The sequence below is a fragment of the Prionailurus viverrinus genome, chromosome B1 (assembly GCF_022837055.1).
Source record: "Prionailurus viverrinus isolate Anna chromosome B1, UM_Priviv_1.0, whole genome shotgun sequence".
Lineage (NCBI taxonomy): Eukaryota > Metazoa > Chordata > Mammalia > Carnivora > Felidae > Prionailurus > Prionailurus viverrinus.
The window spans coordinates 56,268,218-56,280,899 of NC_062564.1; the positions used below are offsets into that span (position 1 = coordinate 56,268,218).

Below are 12,682 nucleotides of genomic sequence, written 5' to 3' on the forward strand. Positions count from 1 at the left end.
GTATATTTGTGTGTGTGTAGTCCTTTTATTTATGTACTATTTCATATAATTTTAAATTATGAATTTTAGTCTATTTCAGTTGTCATGTATTTTCCAGCGAATCATATAACATTTAGCATTTCAAAGTTTTCTAATTCCATAGAAAATTTATGCTTTAGAAAATTTGTTATATTTCCAATTTTCTTTGTAGGTCAACTTTCCCTTGTCCCAAGTAAGATGAGAACATAAACAGCATGCTTACACAGGAGGCAGAAAGAATGATATGAAGCAGAGATTATGTGAAGTACTGGATTTTTACCCAAAACCCATCACACAGGTGAAGGTTAGGCATACCAAATCAAGTGAAAGAAATTTATAGTTATTATTAGCTGAGTTTATAATATGTCCAAATAATTGGCCAATTATTTAGGTGTATTATCTTTAATCCTTCAGCAATTCTGCAAAGTATAACATCAGAAAGATAAATTGATTTGCCACCTACATAGCTCATGTACAGAAAAGACAATATGAACCCAGGTACATCTCTCCCTCACATATGTGCGCTGTCATTACTCCATATTGTCCAAATATTTATTATTCAATGTCTGACAGTGGGATGTAATGGAGCATGATAAGACCTGATTTTTAACCTAGTTTTGCAAATTATTATCTGTTTGACCTTGGATAATATTTAATAAATTCTTAAGGACCCAGTTCCATATTGCTTCTTTTCTTTTCTTTCTTTTACAAATTTGGGATAAGAATTCCTATTAGAGTAATTATGTGGTTTAAATAAAATTCATATGTAAAGTACCTCGTACAAAATATCTGCTCAATAAATTGAAGTTTCAGTTGATTAAATTATGTGAGCATCTCCAAAAATTTTCAGCATCCTGGGGTTAGAAAAAGGAACAGATGGTTGGATTAATACAGGGCTTAGTGAGAAAATAGAAAGAAAAGATAAGAGAGCTGGAAAAGTGAGGATACTGGAAGGAACCATTCATGGGGTCATGGCCAAGTGGGGAGACAATGAAAGCTGGAAGAGCTTCGTTCTCTGACTAATAGAGAACATTCTTGGGATGAGCAGCTTTAATGAAGTTGAGGGGAGAGAGGAGCTTTATTTGGAGAAAAGGAATGGAAGAAGAAAATGAAAGAAGGCTATAATTAGATCAACCACAACTGATCCAGAGCAAAAACATTTCACAGTCTGTACAATTTCATAACTATTTAAATACTCACACCCCAGTTTGCCTGATGGGATGATCTATGAGAAAGGTTAACCAGGAGGACCTCATACTGCGCTTGGTCATAGTTTTGCTGCTGATTTGACTTGGAATGCAATGTCTCAATGATGCTCAGATGTCTCAGTCCTACCAAACAAAGGCTTCTCTAGTTCTATGACATCCTCAGTATGAAAAAAACAGAGCTTCTCTGGTTGAGTGAAAGCATATGGACTTCATACCATATGTTACTCATGTTCATTTGATTTCTAATTATATACCTTTCTGAATCCCTGTTTCCAACAACCTAATTTTACTGTCCTTCTACAAAGACTTATTTTCTCTGGTTACTTTTTTCCAAGAACTAAAATGTTTTCTCTATCTCTATCTAGTTCATATGATCTACCAACTTGCTGTTCCCCTGCCAAGGTCTAGAACTGTGGTACCCCTTCAATATTGTGCACTGTTAGACATACATCAGCCCTAACAAGCAAAACAAGCTCAAGACAGATGTCAACCAACCAAGTCAAGTATCACTGATAAATCTTAAGATATCCTCAGAAATTACTAGAAAGCAGTCTGGAAATATGAAATATTATAGATTTCTAAAACTTATGTAACCTCTTCTTCAGCTGATATTGTAAAGGCTGTTCATTATTTGTTTTCTCTCAGAAATGTGAAGTTGTTTTAATTCTGTTCAGCATTGACCTCCAACACCCCCATGAGACATACCTTACTGTACGCAGAAGAGATGCTAATTCAAGACTCTTTAAGTGACAAATGAGACACTGCAGTAAGTAAAGTAGCACTTTGGCTTACACTGAACTTCATACCTGAGCGCATAGCCTCTTTCTGAATGCTTTCATAGTCATGCCAGTCCTTTCTTCTCAAACCATCTGTCCATGCATAGAATTGCCCATCTCCCAGGCCCAGTGGAAATGTCTGTGGAAAAGGAAAGTATTCAGAGCATAAAAAGGAGGCACTTCCTTTTGCATGGTAGGTAAATACAGCCGAGCACATAATAGGCAATCAAAGAATATTTGTTGAATAAGTGAATCTTCTGAGTATACTGAAAAGAAAGCTATTGCTAGTGACAAGGTTAATATACATTTTAAAATCCTTTTCCAGCTTTAAAAATGAGAGCATGTATCATCCACAACCCCTATCATTTCCTATTTTATTTCATCCGGAGACACTAATAACTCTGTGTATCACTTCCTCTGAGCATAATACTAGTAATGGTATTAAATGGAATTAATTTTGTTTGTGATTTGTACAGTTTCATTCATTTTGATCAAATATTTTTGTTTCTTTTTTTATTTTTTTTTAACGTTTATTTATTTTTGAGACAGGGAGAGACAGCATGAACGGGGGAGGGTCAGAGATAGAGGGAGACACAGAATCTGAAACAGGCTCCAGGCTCTGAGCTGTCAGCACAGAGCCTGATGCGGGGCTCGAACTCACAGACCGCGAGATCATGACCTGAGCCAAAGTCATATGCTTAACTGACTGAGCCACCCAGGCGCCCCTGATCAAGTATTTTTGAATGGCCTTATTAGCCACTAGGAGCCAGACACGATGCTAAAAACTCTTTGGACAGAAGATTGCTTGATCTTTATGATAATCTTTTGTTGTAAACCTGCATTTTTCTGCCAATTAAAGTAATGCCCGGAGAACTAAAATAACTTGAATTAAACCACAGTAGTAAAGTCAGGACTTGGGCCAGTCTCTTCAGACCAAAATTGTGGTCTTAACAACTATTAATACTGTCTCTCATCTAAATTTCTGCTAAAGTATGATACATGGTTATACTTTTTGTTGAAATTATCACTTACTCAACAACTATAGTCACAACATATGTTTTTTTGCTTTGGTAAAACCCAATATGTTCCAATGTCAACTTGAAAATTATATTTGTGTACAGTGCTGAAAGTACTTCTTTTTTTGGTGTTTATTTTTGGTAACAAGAAACAAATGTTTTGAATGAAATTTATTTTCACAATCTTAATACTCAACTTAATGTAAAATAAATGTTTTCATGTTCACACACCATTTTTTCTTTTACTTGGTTTACTTTTTGAAATAAATAATACATCTATAGAATGGAGAGAAAAAATTTTCAAGTTTCAGTTTATATAAAACAAAAGATGAATAATTTCAGTGAGGACATCTTATTATAAGAGGCTTTCCAAAGCAAATAAAATGTCTTATTTCTTAGTTTGAAACAGTATAACTTATAACTACTGTGCTTATGAAAAATTATCTCAGTTCATCTTTATAGGTTCTAAGGGGTACGCTTGTTTGAAAGGATGAAAATGGAGCTTCACATTAAAAAAGTCCTTAAAATCAGAAGAAAGATTTGCCAAGTAAGATGACTATCATCTACATATTTAAACCAATTTGTTACAAGAGTGATGATTTCAAGAAAATGAAATTAAAGGGGAATAAACATATAAGGATGATGATGAGTTTATGTAAAATATTAAGGATAATAAGGATAAATTTCAAAAGGGGGTGACAAGAAAGAAAAGTTATGGAAAAATTAATAGAAAAGAACATAATAAAAATAGAAGAAAATAGGAAAAAACAATTTTGGAAAAAAAATTCAGGCTTATAATAGCAAACATTAGAAAAAAAAGTCATGCATTTTTCCTAATTGATATTGATTTCATAATTGGAAATTTTACCAAAACTCAGCTAGGAATCAGAACTTTTAAATAATCAAATAACTTTAAAATACAAAACTCATGAGTTATCTCAAACTTTCATTTACAATAACAAATATTGAGCAGTAATGAAAATCTCTTACAGTGATTTAGAAAATACCAATTTATAAAAAACACTTTTGGAGTAAAACAGATAATTTTAAAATCAGTTTGGGCATAAAACATAGAGGTATTCTTGTGTAAATTCTAAATATGCAAAACTCTCTCTGGTTACCTATTGGTTCACAAATGGGTCCTGAACATGGAGGACAAGGAGAGACAAAGGAAAGAGGCAGGCCACTCCAGTTTGTTAGGAGACAGAGGTACTAAGCAAGGAAACTTACATACAAGGCTTATCTTGGGCACCAAAAGACAAATAGGTCCTTGCTCAAGTCCACCAGAATTTTCAGTTTATATAGAGGCCTTAACTGGGCTTAGTTACATACACAGTCCAATAGTATTAACAACACCTTATTCTCTCAAGGCTATTTATTAAAACAGCTCTTAGTGTGGGACTAGTAGGTAGAATGTACGTTCCAAGGACAAGGGAGGGGTGAGGTGCTTCGATTGCCCAGGTCCCCTTTTCTAGTCAGCCAGTGGTCATGTCCTCATGTTGACCTCCTCCAACACTTCACCCATCTTGACCAGCTATTACAATCTAACACATTCCCTCTCTTCTCCAATGTGCCCAATGCAGTCAGCAAGAGTTTTATTACCATGGAAGTAGCTCATTTGGTGGGTATCTGGCTGCATTTGAGGCAGAGGTCACGGTGACAATATGGGCACATACAAGTAAAAACACAGGTTAAGATAATGATTCCCAAAATAAGTAACATTTTTCCCCCACCAAGAGCCCCATGATCACAACCATTGATTTACTAAGTCCTCCGGGCTGGGGGTTAGATTACTCTGGATGTTTACTTGTATCTTCATGTGATTTAATAAGGATAGGTTAGCAGACTCATCAGGTGTAAACACACAACATGGTGTTTGGATAATGACACAGGCACTTCCTTGAAAGGCAGTAATAATGTCCAAGGCCATACTATTTTGGAGGACAGCTTCCTTTAAGGCTTGCAGGGTGAGGTTGGTAAGAACTTCTATGTATGCTACAATGTCCTTCAGGCCAATGGAGGAAACAAAGAGGGGAGTCAAATGACTATACCACTGGAAAACAGAACATGCCTACCTGGCCTTGGAAAAAGAGAGGTTGGAAGCTTTTAGGAACTTGACCTGTTGTTTTCATAGTCCATTATTCTTTTCTACCAACCCTGCTGTTTTGGGGTTATAAAGGGAAATATATATTTAATACTGTGTTATTTTACTCAGTCTTGCACATCACAACCTTTGAAATGTAATTTTCAATCACTATCTACTCAATGAAGGCATCCATCCATGATACTCAGATTCTCTAATCTTCTAATAGTGGTAGCCTGGTCTGCACAGTGAGAGTAGGAAGCTAGGGTTAAGGCAGAGGCAGTGTCCACACAAACTAAGGTATATTTAGAAACCTCACTTGGAAGGAGGAGGCCAATATAGTCTACTTGCTAATATCTCACTGTTCGGGAATGATTTTGTTTGGGAAGTCTGCCCCAGACCCCTTTGGCAGTTGCCTTGGGCATTATTTAGTACATACAGAACATGCTGTTACTGCATTAAACAAGTCACTTATTCAAAGGCCAATACATCGTCTTTGGCAATATACCATCCCACCCAGGCACTATGGTGGTCGCTCTTTCTATGCAACCAATCTGCTGTATCTACTGAAGAATCAGTTTACGGCTCATACTTAAGCTAGGAAATCAACTTGATTGTCAGGGAGTGTCAGGACCTCTATGAACCAGACTTGGAAGACAGTGAGGTCTGCCTCAGGCTGTTGCAGGTAAACCCATATGTGTTTCCACATATCCTGACCCCACAAGGCACATTCACAATCATTCACCCCTCAGCTTCCCATTGCCCATGCTAAAGGGTTAATCCTTTTAGAACTACCCAACTGTCAGTGCAAACGGTTAAAGGCCAACCCTCATAAGTGATTCCCAGCCAAACTGCTGTGAGTTTGGCCTACTGGCTACTATAGTTCATTTCTGTGTCCATCCAGATGGTGTCAGTGTTTGGCTGAATAGCAACTGCAATCTCTGTGGACAGATTGCCCTGACTAGACCAATCACTGGGAATTTCCCTTGTCTCCTCTCTACTGGTACTAGAGGCCAACAGAGGAATAGGGGCAGGAACATTTGGAGGATCTACATCCTCTGCATAGCCTAGTACCATCTGCATTCCTAGAGAGAGTGGGCTCGTGGACAAGGTCTCCTCTGCTGTAAAAAGGCATGCCACTTAGTCAAAGTGGGAGTTTGAGCCAAGGTATAAGTGGGTCAATTAAACATATTCTCAACCCATCCTTTGATAGGAGGAAAGTTCTTACCACAATGTGTTATTCCTTTGTGAGAGGCTCTATCTGGAGGGATGCTGCTAGGAGCTATTGAGCTGGGGTGGATGGGAGGGGGATATATCAGGCTTCTATTCCTTTCCAGAGCTATGGCAAAAATCCTAGGGCACTGTCTCTTTCTGTTGTCTCTGCCACAGTGTCCAACTCGCACCTCCTAGAGTCACAGATACATCCAACTCAAATTGCAGCCCTGCTTGGAAGATGCCCAGAGCTTTAATTTGCTTCACTAGTAGTTTTGCCTTCTTAAAGGGGGCTTGTTGCTCTGATGCCCAGTCCTACACATGCCCTTTATTTACCAGGCAGTATAAGAGATGGAGACACTGGGCCAGGTGGGGAATAAATACCTTCCCAAACTGTCAAATCCCTACAAAGGCTTGTACTTCTTTCATGTTTTCAGGGATTGGATACCCTTTTCAATCACAGCTTCTGGGACAACATACATTAAATCTAACCAGACGACTCCCAGAAACTTTATGGTGGTGGCTGGGCCCTGAATTTTCTGTGGGTTCACTGCCTATTTTCCCCCTTGCAAATGTTCCAACAAAATCTGCAGAGTATCCTGCTATAGAGGGAAGTCTGTACTTGTTAACATTATATCATCAATGTAATGAGCCCATTTCACTGATATGAAAAAGGAGAACAAGAACAGAGCTTGAGCTGCAATCCCACGATATACTGTAGGTCTGTGCTGGTAGTAAGTAGCCTTGAGGAAGCACTTGAAACGTCCACTATTGCCCTTCCCACATGAAGGCAAATTGATCTTGTGATTCAACAGCCAGAAGTATACTGGAAAGAAAACATTGCTAAGTCCAGTACTGCATGATATACTCCTAGGACTGTGGCCAAAGTGTCTAAGATGGTGTCAATGTTGGGCACAGCCACATGGATTGGGAGCACTACCTTATTCAATTTTCAGTAGTCCATGATCATCAGCAATGAGCTGTTTAGCTTTTTTATTGGCCTTATCAGGCTGTTCAAAGCACTGTGGACAGGGCATAAAACAGCCACTTGGTACAATGCCTGTATAGTTTCTCTTATTTACTTATGTCCCCCGGGCAATTTATGTTGTTTGACATTTACCAATTTTCATGTGGATTGGTAGACTTACTGGTTCCCAGTTGATGTTTTCCCTCAGCATCGGTCTGATTGCTCTAACTCAGAGGTAGAATTCACCCATAAAGGTTTTTTTGGAGTTTGACCTTATAAGATATCAATATGTTCCCTGGTAGAAGAGAGAGAGAAAAAATCTCATATCCTCAGGGCAGGGAAGTAGGTGAAGGGTAGGGAAAGCCAAATTTGCAGTGTCAAAGGGATCTTCCTGACTGCAACCACTTGCCTTCCACGGCCACTCAGGGGAATGAAAAACTTCTGACGGTTACTATGTATGAGAAAACATTCATCTCAGTATTAACCAGATCCATCACCTTTTGTTTCTGGGGGACCCATGAATAGTACACTCAACATGAGGCTATGGATGGCCTCCAACAGCCCTTGCCTGGAGGTTATCTTGACCTGAATCCTACACCTGGGGGATGGGGGCCACCACTCCAAATAAAACTGTATCCCCAAGACCTCTGCTGGAGCTGGTGGAACATCAGGGGTAGTAGGTGCAAGTGGGGGCAGATCTGACTATTGTTTATGTTTTAAGACTTTCCACAGACTGACCAACAGTGTTGGGTTGCTGTTATATATTTTCAGGTGGAAGTCCCAGCAGCAATGAGGTCAAACCACATTTGTTTCTGGGTTATTCTCATCAAACCTTTTATAGCTAACTAACCAGGATAGCTTTTTGGGTTTCATGTTCCCTCTCTGTCTCCAGGTCTTTCTCACAGTATTCCTGGGATTTGTCAGTTTCCCCCAGATGAGTAATGGATTGCCCAATGTCATAAATGTCTTGTCCCAGGACTAGGCTCAGCATGGATATCAGTATTACATACCAAATGCTGGCAGTGGACTGGAGAATCTTGGCTTTGATTCTTGCAATGAATTTGGCCTGATTGGGGCTGACCCCATTCTTAACTCCCTAAGCGCTTGCTCTACCTCCTCTATACCTCTATAGACTCCAGTTTCAGGGTCTCATGTGCGCAGGGAGATTGTCTCATTGGATGAAGCCTCCCTGCAGGCTAGAAAATCCAACCTATAAAAGACTGAGCCCCTTAAACTGCCCTGAGAGCACCATGTGGACACTGCCAGAGGGTAGGGTGTGCAGTGATGTTTTGCTCATTTTCTCTGTCTCCTGCCTGGTCAGAGAAATGCTATGTACCTCCCCCCTCCCCCCCAGCCACACTAACTATATGCGGATACTTTCCCTTTTGCTAGACCTTGGGAACTGTATCAATAAGCTCAATGGGAGTATATTCTCTCATCAAGAACATTTTCTTAATTGGGGGCAGCCCCACTGGATGGGGTTGCTGTTGCTGTGCCTTTGCTTTCATCTGGATTACATACATGTCAGACACATGGGGCATTTCATCTGTTTTACTGTCAATCATCACATTAGCCTCTTCTTTGCCCTCTTCCTTTCCCAAGGAATTCCACTTCCTAGAATCCCAAGCAGGCTTTGTCAGAAGCCCTTGCCTTAATCCATGCAGTTCAGGCCCTCCTAGCTTTGTAAAATGGCACACTAAGTCCTCCAACTTATTATCCTGCTCTCCCAACTTGCCCTCCAGGCCAAAGCTAGGAGAGTTGTGGACACTGCACGTCTTTCAAGATCCTTCATATCTTCTTCCAAATCTCTAATTCCCGATGGGCATCGGTGGCCACTGAACTATCATGGCAGAGAAAAGCTCACTGCAGCAGCCACTCTTCTTTCTGTCATATTGCTCTACAAGCAGTTCCTCAAACAATCCCATCAGATGAGCCAGCATTTTCAGGCATCCCTGTGCTTGCTCAGTGGTCCAAAGCATCTAAAACACAGGCCACACATCCTCACATAGTGGTCTATAGCCAATGCACAATTTTCCCTGCAACTGCCTCCTTCCCAAAGATCACTTATTGGGTCTCCTAGCTGGCTTGCCAATTTGCCGCATACACAGAAGGCAGGAAGGGATTGAAGGAAGACGTGAGCCCCTCCAGATTGGTAGGGGGTGTGTTTAATATGCAAGGAACTTACATAGGAGGCTCATCTTGTGTGCTGCAAGATATGTAGGTCTCTTTACCCCACCACCAAATCTTAAAAGTTTATATGGATGCCTTAACTAGGTTCAATTCAGGATATATTCAGTCCAAATTGTCTAAACAACACTTACTCTCTTAAGGCTATGCCCTTTAAACAGCCCCTAGTGTGGGGTTGGTTCTAGAAGGACAAGGGATAGGTGGGGATCCTCCAATTGCAATGATCCAGCTTGAGGGTCAACCAGTGGTCATGTCCTCTCTATGACCTCCTCCAATCTTACTAGGGACATTTTATTTCTCTTGTTTTGATTAATTTGATATAAGAATTTTTAGCAACTTTTAATAAAAAGCCAATTGAACAAAAGAGTTAATCATTGCTTTCTGCAGAAACTCTATGAAAATGACAGTAAAGCATCAGATGAAGCAAGAAAGCAGATAGTTGAATTGACGCACTTTTTGTAAATGGGTAAAAATTACTGTAAAGGAAACACTTTTTAATGCCACTGAATTTTGAAATTACTTAAAATTGGAGGCAATTTAAAATTGGAGGTATTTCTGAGGGTGAAGTTAAAGGTCACAACAAAATGACTGACATTTTTACATGGGGCAATTAGACTCTCCTGGGTTCTCTTCCCAATTCCAACAACAAAGTGATTCCTGAGGCCCATCCACTATGCTCCCCACCCATACAGTAGTGGATTTTGAATGTGAGAAGTATGTTTTCAGGCTACTAGAAGTCATTGAAAACCAGGATGCCAAGCAGTAGTGAAAATCAAGGTTCCTTATAAGTCTGTATACCAAGCATTGTTAACCAAAGCTATCTGCTTCTACTTGGCTCCCAGAAAGCTGCCATCCACTTTAACTCTGGAAAATGGAAACAGATATGGACACTGCTTCCAGGTATAGACACAGGCTTGTATGGGGGAAGTCCTCCTCAACCCACAGATCTTTGTAGTAGTATTTTTACTACTTCACTTATGACTATGAACAGGTAGCCAAGGATTACCAACATTTGGGAGACCTTTGGACATAAAATTTGGAGGCCAAAATAAATAAAAGATATAACAAACCTGAAGGAAAGAGGCAATGTAAGGCTCAGAAAAATAATCCCCCCAACCTAAAAATCTAAATTCCATTCCCTCAGAGAGCTTTAAGGAAAAGTTCCTTCATAGAAACAGAAATTAAAAAAAAAAAAAAGCATTCAGAGAATTAAAAAAAAAAAGAGCTCTTGGAAAGTAAAAACGGGATAGCAAGCATAGGATAATTAAAAAAGAGTTTGGAAAATTAAGGCCAAAGGAACCCTACTCAGATTAAAAAAAAAAAAAAAAAAGACACAAGAGAGCCAGAAGCAAAGAAGGAAGGAAGATAGCAAAATGGCAGCAAGCCTAGAGATCATCCAGCCCTGAATGTGCAAGGGAGTTGGAAAGCAGCCCTTGAAAGGTTCTGAAAAAATACACACACACAAAAACATCAAATAGACAAACTTACTTTTTGGCTATTTTTAAAAATGTATTGAAAGGAGAGTTATAATTCTTCTGAAGAGGGTGGGGTAAATTACTGAGATGCATAAAAAATCTAAGCAAATGAAAACTGGGACAATTAATAAGGCTCGAGGGAAAAAAGACAATGTACAAGAAAGAAAGTTCAATCATAGCATATTATTTGATTCAGGTATGAATACTCTTACCTAAATATTGGTTTAACTAAAACTTGTCTTATAACTATACCAGGGGTTGAGGACAAGGGTGAAGACAGTTAAATACACATTTTATATAATAGGAAAACAACATATAAAAGCAAAATGAAAGAAAAATCAAGTATCAGTAATACACACATGCTATCTACAAATATGGATGCATATAACAGAATAAAGATAAAAGATAGACATTGTTGCCCTGGGTTTTAAGAAATTACAAGTAGAGGGAAATGGGCTAGGGGATTGCTGGTTATCATTATAGGCTTTATATTAAGATTACATTTTAAAATTATTTGCAAATATTACTTTATGTACAAAAATAAATCTCAAAGTTTTTCACACATTCTTGATAGTTATCAGTACTCCAGCAAGGTGTATTAGCATCACGAGAATGTTTTTTGATGATAGAGGAATCAGGTTAAAGCAGATCATCTGAAACGGTGCTTTAATAAGGGCTATCCAAGGATTTGCTACACTAATACCTCTTCTTATCTGTATCAGTGTTACTGACAGACCAGCAGCATCAGCATCACCTGGGAACTTGTTAGAACTACAATTCCCTGGTCCCAACTCATGCCTGTTAAATCAGAAACTTTGAGAGGAGACACAGAAATCTATGTTTTAACAAGTTCTCCAGGTGATTATAAGGCTTACTAAAGTTTGAGAACCACTAACTCATATGAATAGGAAAGTAATACAATTATCACATTAAGAAAACATGTCAGACTTAGTCACAAATCATGTGCCACAAACTCTTGAAGAATCTTTTTTTTTTCTTTCTTTTTCTTTTCAGGGCTGATAACCAATATAAAGATTAACTGTGTTTGCGTCCTTTTCACCTGCTAGAAAGGTAGGTGAATAAACCTAAATCAGCCCCGGTACATTTGTATAAAACTACCTTGGTTCTGACAGCTTAGCCATCCAGCAAATGACCCATCAGTATTCCGACCTTTCCTTTCACATGAGCAATCTCCAGCGCTCAGATCCATTTGCTTCTCTCCCGGGTTATATCATGTGTCCTCTCTATGACTACAGTAGTACAGATCCATTATCTATGACCTTGTAAAATAAATATAACGAGGATCGTACCTTCATGAGACGTATATTTCAGACCCATCATTCAGTCAGCCATTTATTTGTGAGCACCTTTTGTTTTTCACCTTGTAGACTTTTTATTCATTGCAATGTCACTACACTACAAATAATTAACTTGAAAATATTACCAGGGATGGAAGAGACAGAATCCATTAGGTAGAAACCATATGTAATAGAGCTGAATCCTGGAGACTACTGAAAGATAATATACTTGAGAATGGGTCATGAGAAAAAGTTTCCAAGAGTAAAACATGATTCGTAGGCAATGTGTTTACCAGATATAGCAAACTCAAGCACTTTCTGGGGTTAGAAATGTGGCACAAATGGGTGAAAAAGTAGGGTGTGCCACCCTAAGAACTGATGGATTTTTTGGCTATCTAACTACTATATTTAACTACTGAATAATCTTAAAACATGTCTCAGA

General features: G+C 38.8%; 1 protein-coding gene across 1 annotated transcript in view; it reads right to left on the minus strand.

Annotated features, from left to right (window-relative positions):
• The window catches only part of GALNTL6 (polypeptide N-acetylgalactosaminyltransferase like 6), a 1,204,077-nt gene that overhangs the window by 770,213 nt on the left and 421,182 nt on the right, over positions 1–12,682 (minus strand). The window contains exon 2 of the mRNA XM_047854813.1: positions 2,033–2,141. Coding sequence (XP_047710769.1) covers positions 2,033–2,141 — 109 coding nt within the window. The remainder of the gene's footprint in view (positions 1–2,032; positions 2,142–12,682) is intronic.